At 35.8% G+C, this 15,377-nt stretch overlaps 1 protein-coding gene across 7 annotated transcripts in view; it reads left to right on the top strand.

The window, feature by feature from the left end:
- The first annotated feature begins 301 nt into the window (after positions 1-301).
- Positions 302-15,377, top strand: part of RTTN (rotatin) — an 80,684-nt gene continuing 65,608 nt past the window's right edge. For 4 of the 7 annotated variants that reach the window (XR_011000056.1, XM_068193378.1, XM_068193387.1 and 1 more), the window contains exons 1-10: positions 302-407; positions 1,014-1,201; positions 2,436-2,631; positions 4,311-4,400; positions 5,552-5,630; positions 6,762-6,876; positions 7,407-7,557; positions 8,470-8,635; positions 11,149-11,330; positions 14,283-14,398. Coding sequence is in view for 6 of the 7 variants with exons in the window: in XM_068193378.1 (XP_068049479.1) it covers positions 377-407; positions 1,014-1,201; positions 2,436-2,631; positions 4,311-4,400; positions 5,552-5,630; positions 6,762-6,876; positions 7,407-7,557; positions 8,470-8,635; positions 11,149-11,330; positions 14,283-14,398 (1,314 nt within the window). In the remaining variant the exon portion in view is untranslated. Of the gene's footprint in view, positions 408-1,013; positions 1,202-2,417; positions 2,632-4,310; positions 4,401-5,551; positions 5,631-6,761; positions 6,877-7,406; positions 7,558-8,469; positions 8,636-9,996; positions 10,091-11,148; positions 11,331-14,282; positions 14,399-15,377 lie in introns of those variants that run through there. The other 3 variants (XM_068193397.1, XM_068193407.1, XM_068193417.1) reach the window with 3 other exon arrangements.

Genomic DNA, 15,377 nt, shown 5'->3' with positions numbered 1-15,377 from the left:
AGGTTATGTCCTCTCATCCTGTCACTGGTTCATTGCCTGAGAGGAGAGGCCAAGCCCACCTAGCTACACCCCTCGGAGGAAGGGGCACACACTGGAAGCTTCAGGTCCCTCGGCCGCTTCCCCACCGCCGTCCCGGCCCGCGGAACCCGGCGCTCGCGGCGGGGCGGGAGGCGCGGGGCCTCATGGGAACTGTAGTTCTCTGGTCTCCCGCCGGCGGGCCGCGGCGGGATGAGAGTTCCCGGCATGCTTCGCGCGCAGCGGCGGGCTCGGGGCGGAAGCGGGCGGACTACATTTCCCGAGGTGCTCCGCGGACGCGTCCAGCCGGGCGGGCGGCGGGTCGGCGCGGCGGTTGAATGCGGGCGGGCGGAGCGGCGCGATGGAGCTGTCGGCGCTCGTCAGGAAGCTCGGTAATGGCTCCTCTCCCTCCCGGCCCCGCCGCCTGCGGGGCTGTGGGCAGCCGGCAGCGTGCGGCCCGGCGCTGCTCTGCGGGAGCCCAGCCGCTCCTGCCCGGCCTCCGCCGCCCCTCGCCGCTCTTCTACCTGCTGCTTTTCCACTCCGCTCCCCGCGGCTGGCGTGGAGGGGGCGGCGGCACTCCCCCAGGGGGACATGCTTCCGTAAGGAAATGCCAAAGGCTTCCCCTGCAAACACGGTGCCTTTCGATTCAGCGGGCTCGGGTAGGATTTTTTCGGTTGGTGCGCCCGAGGTAGCTTTCCGTACGCACAGCATACTGTGGTAGAGGTTCCGGTACCACGTTAAATCAGTAGGGGCGCATTTGGCACCGGATGATATCAGTATATCTTATAATGTCTCACCGCTGTATAGCCATGCGAACACACTTGATGAGGTTGTTGCTGCTGAGTGCTAATCGTATTTGACTTCCTGGTAGGCGTAATACTGGCAGCTTATAAGCCGGCTTTTTTCACTGCATCTCTGGCAGCATTGTGTTTCTCCAAATAAGAAAAAAGTTCTGTCAAATAATTTTATGGGTTTCTTAATCACTTTTTTTTGGGCAGGTCATGAGCTGACAGAGATAAGAGAGCGATCTTTGAAGACTATTCTGTTTAAACTAGACCACAACTTGATTTCCTATGCTGATCTGGTCCACGAAAAAGCACTTTTTTGTAACCTTTTGGAGTGGTTCAATTTCCCAGTTGTACCAATAAAAGAGGAAGTGTTAAATTTTGTGAACAGTTTGATCAAGGTATGACATACTAACATTCTTTTTTTTAAACTGTATGTGTTTAGAATGCTGAAGCTAATTAAAGCTGGATATTATTTGACTTTGTATCTCCATGTAACAAGATTTTTAGAATGTTTACAAAGACAGGAATAATAAAGCCACTGTGTGTAGACCAAAGTTAAAACAATTTCAGTGACTTCAAATGGGTCAGAGAGATAGCTGAGAAAAATAGTTTTTTCTGCATTTCTGCTTTAGTTTCTCAGGTTCTTCAGTTTCTCATCTAGTGCTTCATTTTTAACTTGGAGCATGATCTGCAGCTAAGCATTTGCACTGTTCCTGGAAAGTAAAGATTTGAACATTGTTGCGACTAATTGAGAAAATGTTACAAAAACTTCAGGTAGCTCAGATTTTTACATTCTTATGTTTTAATCACTAAACTGCAACTATGCAGAGTTAAAAAGCAAGGCATCCTTGATACTGACAGATGGGTGTCATGGTTTAACCCCAGTCAGCAGCCAAGCCCCACACAGCCATTTGCTCACACCCCGCCAGTGGCACTGGGTAGAGAATGGGATTGGTAAAAGGGAGAAGACTCGTGGGTTGAGACAAAGTTGGTTTCATAGGAAAAGCAAAAGCTGCATGTACAATTAAAGCATAAAAAGAGATTAATTCACCACTTCTCATGGGCAGGCAGGTATTCAGTCATCTCTAGGAGAGCATGGCACCCTCACACATAATAATGATTTGAGAAGACAAATACCGTCACTCCAAATGTCCCCCCTTCCTCTTCATTTTCACCCCCTTTATAGACTGAGCATGCTGTTGGAACTAGATGATCTTTAAGGTTGCTTCCAACCCAGGCCTTTTTGTGATTCTGTGGTATGTAATATCCCTCTGGTCAGTTGGGGTCACCTGTCCTGGCTGTGTCTCCTCCCAAACTCCCCTGTACTCCCAGATCCTTTGCCGGGACAGCAGAAGAGCCTTTGGTTCTGTGTAAGCCCTGCTTAGCAGTAACAAAAATAACTCTTTATTATCAACCCCGTGTTCAGCACAAGTCCAAAACACATCCCTGTGCCTGCCACTGGGAAGAAAATGAACTCTACCTCAACACAATGGTCTAAACGAATAAAGGCAAAATATAACTAAACATTTCAATTATTTTACTTCTTCTCCCTGCTGTTCTTTATTTCCTGCTCCCCTCCAGAGACCTTAAGACTATTCAAACTAACTTTGTCAGTTATTTGTCTTAATGTAGCATCCACCTGCTGCCCAGAAAATGATTGGAATTGGTGCAGTGGAATTCTTCTCTCAGCTTCGCTCCGACGTGGATCCAAATTTGCAGGCCATAATTGATGGGATTGTGGATAGACTGTTCTTCCTTTCTTCTGAACTCCCTTCTAGTTCTTCAGTACGTTATCAAGCTCAGTCTCAGCCTTCAGTAGATCAACCAGGTAAATTACCTGTTTTGAACTGTAATTTATTTTATATTAAAATAAAGCAAATGAAAAGCCTATGAGAAGCTCATGTTTTCTGGCATAGTAGGTGAATTATTCCTGAGAGGTCAGGGAAGTGTGTGCTAATCAGATTCTGCCAGAGACGGTGTGACCTTAGCTAAATGACCTGCTGGCATTCCTGTAATGGAATTCCATATCCATTTCTTCAGTGTATAATATCTGTTTTCTGTAATGTACAAAGAGCATGACACAACTTTCAAGGACAGCTTTATGGTAGCAACTTCAAATAAATCTGTAATTTAGCCAGTGTGCTTTGCTGCTGTTCTTTGTATAGTAGGCTCTAGCTTGGAAAGCAATTCAAATCCTATGAGGAAAAAAAAGAAAAAGAAAAAAAACCAGTTGATCCTTATAGAATGATTTTTGAAGATACAGTAGCTGTATGCTCTATGTACTTAGTATTGGATAAACATTTTTCATAGAAGAATACGTCAACTTTCTTTAAAATGTCACATTATGTGTGAAGTGCTATTGCTTGCATCTGTTACCTAGCTCCTTATCTGTCTGTTACAATGATTTACATTTCCTCCTAGATATAGTCTAACCCATTTGGTTCTTCTGCCTAAAAAATTTTGGAACAGAGTTTGGAGGAGAAAATTATGTATCACATTACATTACCTCCTGCTTATTGTGGGAAAGACAGTGCTGTTACACAGTGCATACAGCAGTAGTGACCAGACCTCTGTCACTCATACTGTGCAGTCACAGAGATAAAAGTAATTTTTTGGTGGTTTCTGCCACCTCTAATGCTTGGAGATTTAGTTCACTAGAGCTATATGCCTGGTGATTAAGTTTTAATATTTTTTCCTTCCTATGCCCACACAGGTATGGATTTTTACTTAAAGTTTCTACTATATGGAGAAGAATAGTCTTCTACATGTGTATTCTTAAATTATGTCTTTCTGAAACTACACAGTAGAAGTTATTTATACTGTGAATTGTATGCATGTGTGGATGGAATAATCCTAGTGCTTCCTAGCAGGAGTGTTGTATTTTTCTTTCTGTTTCAACTTCAGTTACTGGAAAAAATTACTGTAAACTAATAACCTGGCATTGTCTAGTTTGATCCTTTGAACCAAATATTATGGTCTGGAGAGATTGCTTTTAGTGTTAACATTTCTTGTGTATTTTTTAATACAGTTTGCATATGAATGACATGGGGCAAAATACATTTATACAGAAGGGCAACTTTCTAGGTGACCTAAGAAGTCAGCAATTTGGTAGAAAAAGGTTTCAAGTAATTAATTTAAAAAGTTAATTTTGTTACTACAGAGGTAGATTAAAGGAAAATAATTTATTTGGCTGCCAGTCCTCCATCAGGCAATACATTTTGTGTAATTGTTTTTGCTACTTTTTGTATGGTATGCTAGTTAGTGTAAAAACATGGAGAAAAATGCACCCTTTACAGTTGCAGAATAGGAGTATAAAAAAATAAACATTGACACACCCTTTTTACTTCATTTTTCTAATCATCTGAGACTATTTTAACCTATTAAGGAAACTGATTTAAAACTCAAGGGCAAGAGAGAGGTAGTTAAGGAAAAGCATGAAAATAAATAGAGGGTTTTTTTGTGCATGTGCATTTTTTAAACGTACCCCCTTTTTTTTTTTCCTTTTAGTTCTGCCTCAAGAAGAATTATTCACTGGATATTTTTGTCCAAGTAGAAGTCATCTGCCGCAGTTAGAAATATCTCCCAAAAGAACAGTTGGTATGTGTAGTTATAAAGGAATATGTTAATTACAGAAAGAGCTTAGAGTTGTAATTTAGATGGAATTCCATTACAAATGTGGATAGCAAAATTGGCTCTTATTTTTCCTTTTGTTATTCTGTGAAATCTGACACCACAGAAGCTACAATTATAATGCTAATAAAAATGACATTCATCTTAATAGATATTTCCCTTTTCTAGTAAATAGTGTAGCTCTTTGGAATATCTAAAGTACATTAGAAAGTGCTGCAATTTAAAAAATCATGTTTTCCAGATGATCTGTGTTTTGTAATCAGAAGTGGCTTAAAGGATTAAGTACCTTTTATTTCAACAAAACTTAGTCTGAAGTACCTTTCTACTTTTTAGAAAACTGGTGTTGGTGCTAGGGGAATCTTTGCATTGTATTTAAATGAAAACCAATGGTATGCTTTGATTTTTTCTTTTTTTGTCAAAGGATGTGAGGTGTTTCACTGACAGCCACAGATCAATAATATTTTGGCAAGTTTTTGCCTGTACCAGTATACCAGTAGCAGTTCACAGGAGAGTGTCTTACTCAAAATACAATATGGTGCTGAGATCTAGATTTTAAAATATGACTTTGCCGTTACTGTCGGTAAATCACCAGTTGAGTTTTTAGTAACGTATCAACTATATTAGGAATTGCACAATAATTATTACAAACTTTTAAGTTAGAAATGGCTTTAAAGTTATTTTCATGGCAAAGGTATTACGTGTCATAATTTTGTAAGAACAATAATATCTACTGCTTGAAGAGTAAAACCATGAGGTGAATTTTCCATTTTTAGAGATCATGCTAATGGATAAAATATTCTTTAGTAGCAGATAAAAATTATAATTTGAATGAAAGCATGATGTGACAGATTGAGTATTCTTCCACCAATGCTGTGTTTGTTATTTGGTAAAGCTTTCTTCAATAAACATATTTCATTAGGATTTGGTATGACCTTAGTGATGTTTTGGTATTTCTGAAAACACTAAAAGCATTTGAGTTTGTGCAAGCCTATATTTACCGAAAGATATTTCTGGATAAGAAAGTATATTGTTTATAAGTTTTTTACTTTGCCTTGGATGTATACAATATAATATTTCTATAAATTATATTTCAAGACATCCGCTCTTTTTTTTTGCAGTGAAATGCTTGAAATTTTCCACCTTTCCTTGGCTAACTCTGACTTCAACAGATAGACATGTTCTTTCATCAAATGAAAGGTGCAGTAATAGAAACATTACCATTTCCTTGTAGTTTTTCTTTTTCGGGAATAGTGGCTGTAACTTTCTATCCTGCGTCATGAGGTTGTTTTTGTAAATAACCCAATGAGCTAGCTTTGATAAATGAACTGGGCTAAAGCTGGGCACTGTCACTCTCTATTTTTTGTGTTTAAATCAGAGTGTCTTTGGGTCTTTTGTTCATGACACTTCAGTCTGTATTTTGAATTTCTTAAGTGGATCAAAGATTTGTTTCAGCTAATAAATAAAAGCTGAAATAAAATCACTATTTATTTTACCCCCATAACCAGTTGGTAGGAAAATCCCTACTTTCAGTAGTAGCTTTAGGCCAATAATTTTAGGTACCGGACCTTATCCAGGCATTGAGTCATTCCAGCTGTCTTTCTGCAGTGACTTTTTTTTTTCTTTAATTTATAAAAAGTGTTTGAAGTGCCCCAAGGGACAGTTCTGTAGTTGGGATACCTTATGAGTTGTCACAGAGCTTTGATAGATTTCTAGCATAGGTTTTTTTTTTGTGTGTTTTTTTTTTTTTCCCTTTTGAAAGATCGCTGAAGCTGGAGAACCTGTTTAATATTTAAATTCATTTATGCCAGAATATAGACGAGGAACACAGATTTGTAACTGGACATATTTGATTTTTTCTGTGGTTTCAGAAACAGTGGTTTCTGAATTCCTTTTATGGAATTTCCCACTTACATAATGCATGTGCTTTTAAGTTATACATGAACCTTAGTAATGAAAGAAACTTTCGTAATGATATGAGTTATATTACTTGCTATATACCACTGAGATAATCACTAGCTTCACAGGGAATTTTCAGTAGTTTTATTTTAATTTCAAATTTGGAATCAATAAAGTTATTTCTCTTTTTGTAACCAAATTTTACTTATGGGAATTGAGTTTGTATATGGGAATTTTATTGTATATAGGATTCATATAGCTAAGGAATAATTCAGCTGAAAAAATGATATGCCAATAGAATTACAGAGATTTTTTTTTTCTTTTTATTCTTCAGCGTTGTGATTATAACTTTCTTGTAAAGACTTGTTCAGGCTAATAATTACTGATTGGTTTTCTTTTCATTTTAATATATATTTAAATATGAACTTGTAGCTCTTTGAGAAGTAACAACCAAAGTTTAATTTGGAGTACATGTGAGCTTCTTCAGGATGTGATTATGCAAGATTTTCCTGCAGAGATCTTCCTTCAAAGGCCAAAGATTGTACAGGCAAGAATTCACATAAAGTTTAAGTTTTTATTGGTATAAGCTTTGCCAAGAATGAATTGATGCAAATGATTCAATTTGTTCTTAAACAAAATAGTTAAACAGAAGTACCTTCATGCTAACTCCAGGTGCATAGGAAAGGGGATATTGTCTATATATTATGGTTTTAAAGTTTTTTGCTTGTAACTATGTATATTGCTAATCACTAATGAAGCATTTTCTGAAGTAATACTTTGTTTCTTCTGAATACATAAATTTGTGTGACTGTTGTCTGCACACCCTCTAATGGGCTCCCATAATGAAGTGGTGAATTTATTGGAAATATAATGTGAAACTTGGCTTCTTCCTTATGTCTGGTGGTCTTGCATTCAGTGATGAAACTGTAGTTGAACCTATTTATTCTTTGCTGTGATTTTGAAAAACACTTGGAAACATTTTTGAACTATATTTAGTGTAAGACTTGCTGGCGGGCGTGGTTGCTCATGTCGGTGATTAATGTTGAGGTCTTGATGTTGGTGGTTTTGTCTTTGCAGAGCCTTTTGTCTCTTCTAAACTTGGCTTTTGGAGGAGACGGGAGGCACCACTTGGCTTTGCAGGCTGTGTCATGCTTGCAACAGCTTTGCATCTTTTTGAGAAGGAGGCTTAACTTCCATAGAGATCCAAGTTTTTCTTCCTCAGAGCAAGGTAGGTATTTTTAAGTATTTGAGACACTGTTGTTTTTACTACAGATAAGATTGTCTAAAATGACAGAAAAAAACCCCAGAACCTTATAGCAAATGTAATCTTGTGAAATTGTTTTGGTGTTCAGTGCTATTAATATTAATTAAAAAACTTGGAGTGCTCGCATTGTTTTAAAGTACTTACTCAGTTTTACTTTCCTGTGATTCCCCATTCATCAACTTCTCCCAGTATCCAATTGTTTGTATGTCAGCAGGGGAGGGATTTTTAACTAAAACTAAATTAAGTCTGTAAAATAGAAGTGGGCAAAGTTTCAGAAAAGCTTTCAAGCTATTAGTACTTAACAATGTAGTTACTAATTTCATGAGCTATGTGAACTTTTTTTTTTTTATGCTGATGGCTAAAAATAGTTTAATAATTGTTTTGAATTTTGCAGTCATGAGGGCTGCTTCACAAGGTTATTAATACTTAAATGTTGTAGCTTTAATAGTATAGATGACTTATAACGGTCTTCTTGTTTCCATTTTGTCATCTGAATTGAGTCAAAGCTTTGTTTCTATAAATTGGTAGTCTGGTTTTCTTCATAAGATTGCCCCTATATTTGGTGTCTTAATAAATGCTACTGGCTGGCTGCTAATTCAGTTATAACATCAACAAGTCCAATAGCCTTACCCAGACACTATGTTTCTATTTTTAAAACTCAAGAGTTCTGATTCAGCTGGAATCTTCAGTGGTGTTTGCCTTGAAATTTGGTTTCAAACTCTGCTACTTGCCAGTGATCAGTTGTTCTAAGTCGTCAGTATTTACGTGGTGTTTTTTTCCATAGCCTACCTTAGTTACTTTTACTGTTTACTAGGTAGAATCTTTCAGAATAATGGATACTTCTAAGGGAAAATATGTTCTTTGTGTTACATAAAGGCACAGCTTCCCAGAATTCATCTGTATCTTACTGTCAAGAAGCAAGAGGTGCTCCTCGTTCTCAGAATCAATCGCCTGGCAGCAGTAGTCCTCGGCCCTCTGTAATTGGACGGACAGTTCAGCGTCCTAGAGGAGATGGTCAAGATTGGGATGCGGTATCTTCTAGGTGAATGAAACAGGAAACAACTTACACTTCAGTTAAAAACATTTTAATATAGGATTATACTATCAGCTCCTTGTCAGTGTGTGGATTGATGAAAAGGTTTTGGTAACTTGCGAAGATTCAAACCACATTTATGAATTAAACCTTTCTTGAAGTGGTGTTCAGAATACATAAAAACATTGCCACGTTTTGTACCTAACCACCATTTTAAACAAAGTCTCTTCCTATCAACTGTTATTGCTTGTGCATGTATTTGTAAGACACAGAAAAGTATTTACTCTGTCTCTTGCTGGAAAGTCAGGGATTTTTCTTTTTTTCAGCAGATGACCTCATAAGTTCTTTTAAGTGGAATGGCCATCCCGTAGGTAACAGTATTGTCAAAAATGCTATGCTGTATAAAGATTTCTGTTGAAGTCTTTAAAATTTGTTGTTAAATGTGACAACAAATTTCAGTTCTATAATATGTAAATATTTGACTCTTACCTTAAATTATAAATTATCTGTATACCCTCAAAATGTAAAAGTCTTTGTGTGTGGTTTTTGTTGCTCGTCTTGGCCCAACTTAAAGACTTAAAGCTGCTGTTCAAGTACAAATGTCTTCTGATATGTGGGATTTTAAAAGTCCTTGTAAATCTGTGTGCTTGTTGCTAGTTCATTTGAGTCTCTGTGATGTATGGGCTTAGTGTTTGAGTACCTCCTAGGTATTCAAATAGACTGTGATGAGAATAGCTCAATTGCAAATACATCTTGACAGTCATACTAAAAAGTTATTTTTATTGAAGTCTAATATGTTAATTTTTATATATTAACTAATATGGCACTGTCAATGAATTCCAGGCTTTATGCCTTCTAGTGCTGGCCATTTTCCAAAGCTGAACAGTTAACAGTTTAATAGCAGCTGGTGTATATTGTGCAAGAGAGCGATGGCTTGGCTGTTAGTCTAGAAATGAAAGGTGTGTAAGAATAAGTACCAGTTCAGGCAGTGATGAGACTTCTAGAAACCAGGGAGTGCTAATAGGGTCATTTTATGAGCTGTTTATGGCTGCACACCTTTATCTTCTTGTATCTTCTGTGCTGCAGTAGACCTGCTCGCTGCCCACAGATCTCATTTCTTACAAAAATATAATTTAGCCCAGAGGTAACATAAAGAACAAAATGATGTTGAATAGAAGATATGATAGAGAGAAATGACAGTAGTGTTGCTCTGATATTTCTGATTTTGATAAGGAAGAGCTACTTTTAGTCAATCTTGTCTTTTTCTACATAATTGTACTGTAAATTTGTTTATTGTTATTTACTTGTATAGTGTTATTCTATATGTAACTCTTCTTTTCCTTCTTCTTTAATCTTGAGACTCTTCAATCTATCTGTTTGTATGTTTCAAATTCTGCCTGGAAACTTAACCTTTCCTCTTCTGAATTGTTTTTGTGATTGATACCTCTCCTTCCCTTTCCTCTGGTAAGTGCAGCCAAATCCATACTACATATTGGTGAACTATTCTATTTTGCTTGTAGTTTTTTGTTGACTTCTTAATCAGTCGGCATTTAATTTCTTATACGCATCTTTTACATTTAATTAGACAATAGAATGTAACACAATCATGCCACAATTCAATTTCTTCAGCTTGTTTAATAATAAAAAAGGGAACCAACCAAAACCCAGTTGTAAGTCATACAGGTTTGTAAAGGAAATCAAGATTGCTAAACATTGTTTGGGATAAGAAAACTTAAAAAATATGTTCTGATTTTTATTAATTATAATGCTGATAGTGGAATTAGATTATTGTTGAAAACTAATACAGTTATGAACTATACATTGTTCATAATATATAAACCATGTATACTGTATTTAATGATATATTCATATATCATAAATAAAATATTTAATAATTAAAAATGTCTATAATTTAATAGCATTCTGTATACTTTGTAGTATATACTTGATTACATTTAAGGCTTTCTTGGACAAGGAAATACTTCCTGTTTTACAGTGGATAAGGTGGTCCTAAAGAGTAAACAGAACTCATGCTTCTTAATTTTCCTTCTAAGGATTCTTGTGGCTAGCTATATAGAATGGTTTTAATATAGTAAGTATAATTCAGGCTGAAATTTGATTTAGTAAGTTGTGTTGCTTCAAGCGACTGATAGATTTTGTTCATCAAAAAAAAAAAAAATTTCAAGTCAACTGATATTTATCATGCAATATTATTTACGTTGCATGTGTATTTCTTCTAGTACACAGTGCTAAGTGATTTTGGAGATGATTGCCAATACATTAGGCATTCACTTGTGATGCTACCTGTTCTGACATTCAAAAAAAGAATGAAACAAAATCTCCCTCTTCTTGCAACACTGGTAGATAGCAGAGAAAGTTTGGGATGGGAGGAAGGATATTCTTAAGGCAGGAGTCATGAAAATACTTAATGCTGTTTTTAACGTCTGTACATATGTGTTTTCTCTGTGCAAGAGTTAATTATGTTTCTTTTTTAAAAATTTTTGTTTACTTTTTGTTTTAAGTGGAAACAGTACTCAAGCAAATGCAAACTCCAGAATCTCTCTGCATTCCCCATTTGACGTAGGACATATTGACCTACCAGATATTGAAAATGAGGACACTTTGGAATTACAGATGAAGCAGCTTAGCCTTCCTCAGTTCTGTGTTTCCATCTTGGAAAATGCAATACCTCTTCTAAGAACAGGTGAGAAAGTTTTGAGTTAAGTATTTAACTTGCATATCTTTCCCATCCTTAATACAAGATACTATTAAGAAGTCGGTCGATGAGGTGTCTACCTCAAACAAATAAGGCACAGATGGCTACTGATGTACTGTGGCTAGTTGCAGCAGATCTTTTCTAGGGGCTTTGTTCAAGTCACAAAGCTTGAATCTTCTGATTGATTTCCAGAATTGCTGCAGAAGTTTTAAGTGTTTTTTACTGACAGTGGCAGGAAGTCAGTGTATGGTGGAAAAACGGTGTGTCAGGATAAAATGTCATTCAGGAAGATGGAAAAATAACCACTCTTAACCAAAGGCATTCTCCAAAGGATCTGTTTAAGCATAGAGTTTTCCTCCTGTTCAAGAAATAATTAACAAAAATTCTGGTGACGTGCTTGTTTTTATTCTTACAAATACTGTAACAAATGGTTTAAGAAACATAAGTAATGATAGTCTAATTGCAGATTTTAATTTTTAGAAGTTCTAAATTGCAAAGCCCTTTTGGAGAACAATATTTTTGCTCTGAGGTTGTCTAAAATGGTATTTAGCTGTAAAATGTAATTTAATTCAAAACAGGTATTGATAAATGTGGTCAGTGTTTCAAATATAGGAGCTGGAAATGTGTATCTATCAATAACTAGGATACTAAAAGTTAGAGGCTTCAACTTACAGAAATTCTATGAGATGTGTATGAAAATGATTCGATTCTTTTTGTTTTGTCATAAACCAACTAAAATGAATTAAAGTTTTTTTTTTCCTTTCATAATAGTGGTATTTAAATATTAATTAGTCACAAGTGCATTCATGACTTCTAGCATCTTTTATTTATAATGTAAAACTGCAGAAAATGTATTTTCTCTTTTCCATTTCTGGCACCTGTCACTTCAAATCTCCAGAGTTAAAAGACAATTTTTCTACTTTTCAAGGTTCTTTCAATCTTATCATAGAATTAAAATAGTGTTACTTTCTGGAAAGGTGAACCTGTCTTTATTTATCTTCCCTTTAGGTTTTTTACACTTGTTAAACTCTTCCTTGGTGATATTTCTTCTTTCTTCCACTGTGCTGTAATGAGACAGAGATTGTAAGGAAACTAATATTTTTATCCTGTTCCTGTTGATCTGAAAGCCTGTGATGTGAAGGCAAACTGTGAGAGTGTGATATTGTGAGACAGTAACACACAGTTTCTCATGTGGTTATATTTTGGATTGTTATCTTAAGTAAAATTAACAGGCATTTTTATGAACATTATTATCAATTTATATGGTATAGTTTTAATTTATATGATTAAAGTCTAGATGTTTAAATTATTGGGTAAAGGAAAAACCATTAAGCTTATTGTAAAATTTGCTGCCTTTTATTTTGCAATATCATGTGTATTTTAGTTGAGCTTAAATTCTGTTCCTTGTGGGAATGTTTATTGGATTTTTTTTTTTTACTTAGTGCTCACCTGCCTTGCGAGCAAAGTCATTGCAGAAATCAGTAGTGGTGTCGGCTTGTTTTGGTTTTGTGGGGGTTTTTTTTGGGTTTTTGTTTTTTTTTTTTTTTTTTTTTTTTTGTTGTTGTTGTTGTTAAAACTGAGAGTTTTAAACTGAGTTAAAACTGAGAGAATTAAGTTAAATTGGCCTAAAATCAATGGAAAACAGAACTTCTGCGAGATAGGTAAAAACAAGCTTTCAAAAAAGCCTTGTGCTATTCTGTCATTTCTCACCCAAAGTAGATCACTGAAGCTACAAATTGCAAAAGCTGTGGTCATTATAACTACATGTCTAGTCACGTATAGAGATTTTTTTCTTCCTCAAGTATCAACAAGGCTTCTGCAGTCTGTAAAATTTACAGGAGATAGAAAAATCCACAAAGAAGTTAATGTTTAATTATAACAAACAAGTAGAGCTTTATCTTTTTTAAACAGATGTTGTTTTGAGGATTTTGAAGGATGCAGAATTTTAATATTAGTTAAAATATACATTGAAAATTCAATGGTGTTGTGTGAAATCCATCTATGATTTTAAATAGAAACATACCATCAACAAGTAACTAAGCCAACAGTTGCAGTACATTGATTATTTAAGGGAAACTGTCACCGTATGGTTCCTTAAGATGTCAGACAGTTTTGGCATCTTCACTTGTGTGAGGTTGAAAATATTTGGTCTGACTCCAGATATTCTGCCTTGTTCTTCATAAAACCTTCTAACTCTTCTGTTTTCTCGTTATCTGGGGACATTAGGAGGAGGTTTATATTTGTAGTAAATGTAGGCTGTAGATTTCTAAGCTCAGGCCAAGTTTCTTTGTGGCCACATATTCAAGCTTAAAATTGTACAGAGGATAAAAGTTACTGATGGACCAGATTAGCCTTGTTATTAAGAGACACTCAGAACAAGAAATGAAAATTAATAAATACCAGCCTACAAGCAAAGGGGAAACTTACAGAGAATTGTGCAAGTAGCTTAAGTGGGTATTCATCTCTTTGTCTTTTAAAAGATCTCAAACAAAACAGTCTGTGAAGAAAGGCACTCCTATACAAAACATGCAGATCAATGGGAGTAGGTAATATACACTGAAGATTTTTAACACTGTTGTCTGGATGGGGGAAATTAATGGCTTTATTATGAACTTCAAAAAAGTTCAGTAATCAGATTTACAGCTGTTGTAAAGTTCATGATTATTTTCTTAAATCATTTTGTGATAGGTTCTAAGGAAATTCAGATTTTTTTCTAAGTATATAATTGCTTTAATCTGTTGTGACTTTGGCTGGTTGTTGTCTTCTCTGATGCAGAGCTACTAGTTGTTGAGGACAGTTAGCATTAGTTTCGTAGAAGCATATAGGAAAAGTTAAATACCAGGATTTCCTATGAGGAATAATCTCTTGTTTACAGTGGTGTCTTCTGAATATGAAAATATAGTATTTTGTCTGTATTTGAATTTATCCTCTCATTTGTAGGCAGTAGGAGAGTGACAATGGAAGTTCTTGAATTGCTTGTTGAAGGCATGTCCCTTATTGGTGATGCTATTTCTGAAAATGTTTGGGAAGATGACAGCCTTTTTGCATTGGAATTGGTAAGATTCTTCAGTTTTTGATCAGCCATATTTGTCTCCTTTAATGAGCTTCTGATATTTTCTGTGGAGATTCGTATATCTAAGCTTCTGCTGAGCTGTGCGTTGGAAAATTTTAAGTAGTTTATTACTAGTTCTATTGATGGCACTTTTTAAAATGTAAGTTCTTTTACCAGACCTTACTTGGAGTTTTACCTCAAGAAAATAAGCAGCTATTGAGACATATGCCACCCTACATATGTAGGAAAGGGAAGCTGTGGGAAAAGCACTGACTATAAATGTTGGACACCAGTTTGATCTACATAACAACTTTCCCTTTTTTAACTCCTTATAAACTATCTGTTTAAAATTAGGGAGATAACTGTTCAGATCCAGGACTGGAATTCTAAGATACATGCTATCCATTTCCTACACAGGAACTATAGATCCCTACACAAATTTCAGATATCCTAACAATGTTGCTTAGCTGGGAAAGAAAAGAGGGGCCTTTTTGGCTCAGCAGAGATTCAAAGCATTAAGGTGCTGTTGACTAAATATTTTAAATTGCTGAGCACAGTTGAAAGTTGTATACATGAATGATGAAATTAGTGAAAAACAGATGAAATTATTATGACTTGCTGTTTTGAAGACAAGTGAAAGCTGAAGCATAAGCTGGCATGGCTCAGACCTGTAACAAACACACCAGAGTTGCAGACTGAAACTTGTCTAAACACTTGAATTAAATGTACTCTTAGATGCACTTGATTGAGTTCGAATTTGTGAAAATACCACTGAATATGAAACAATAACAGCTGCAATATTAATTATTGCTTTAGGGTTTCCTATTCTCTATTTTATAAATGCTAATATTTATATTTGTAGGACCTATTAGTGAATGAGATTTTTTTCTTTGAATTTAATCTACCAATCTGTGAAAATCTATTATAATTGATCAACATCACATCAGTACTGAAAATTCCTTGCAGAGCACTTAATCTCATGT

The sequence above is a fragment of the Anomalospiza imberbis genome, chromosome 1 (genome assembly GCF_031753505.1).
Source record: "Anomalospiza imberbis isolate Cuckoo-Finch-1a 21T00152 chromosome 1, ASM3175350v1, whole genome shotgun sequence".
NCBI lineage: Eukaryota > Metazoa > Chordata > Aves > Passeriformes > Viduidae > Anomalospiza > Anomalospiza imberbis.
This window is presented reverse-complemented; position numbering and strand designations above follow the sequence as displayed.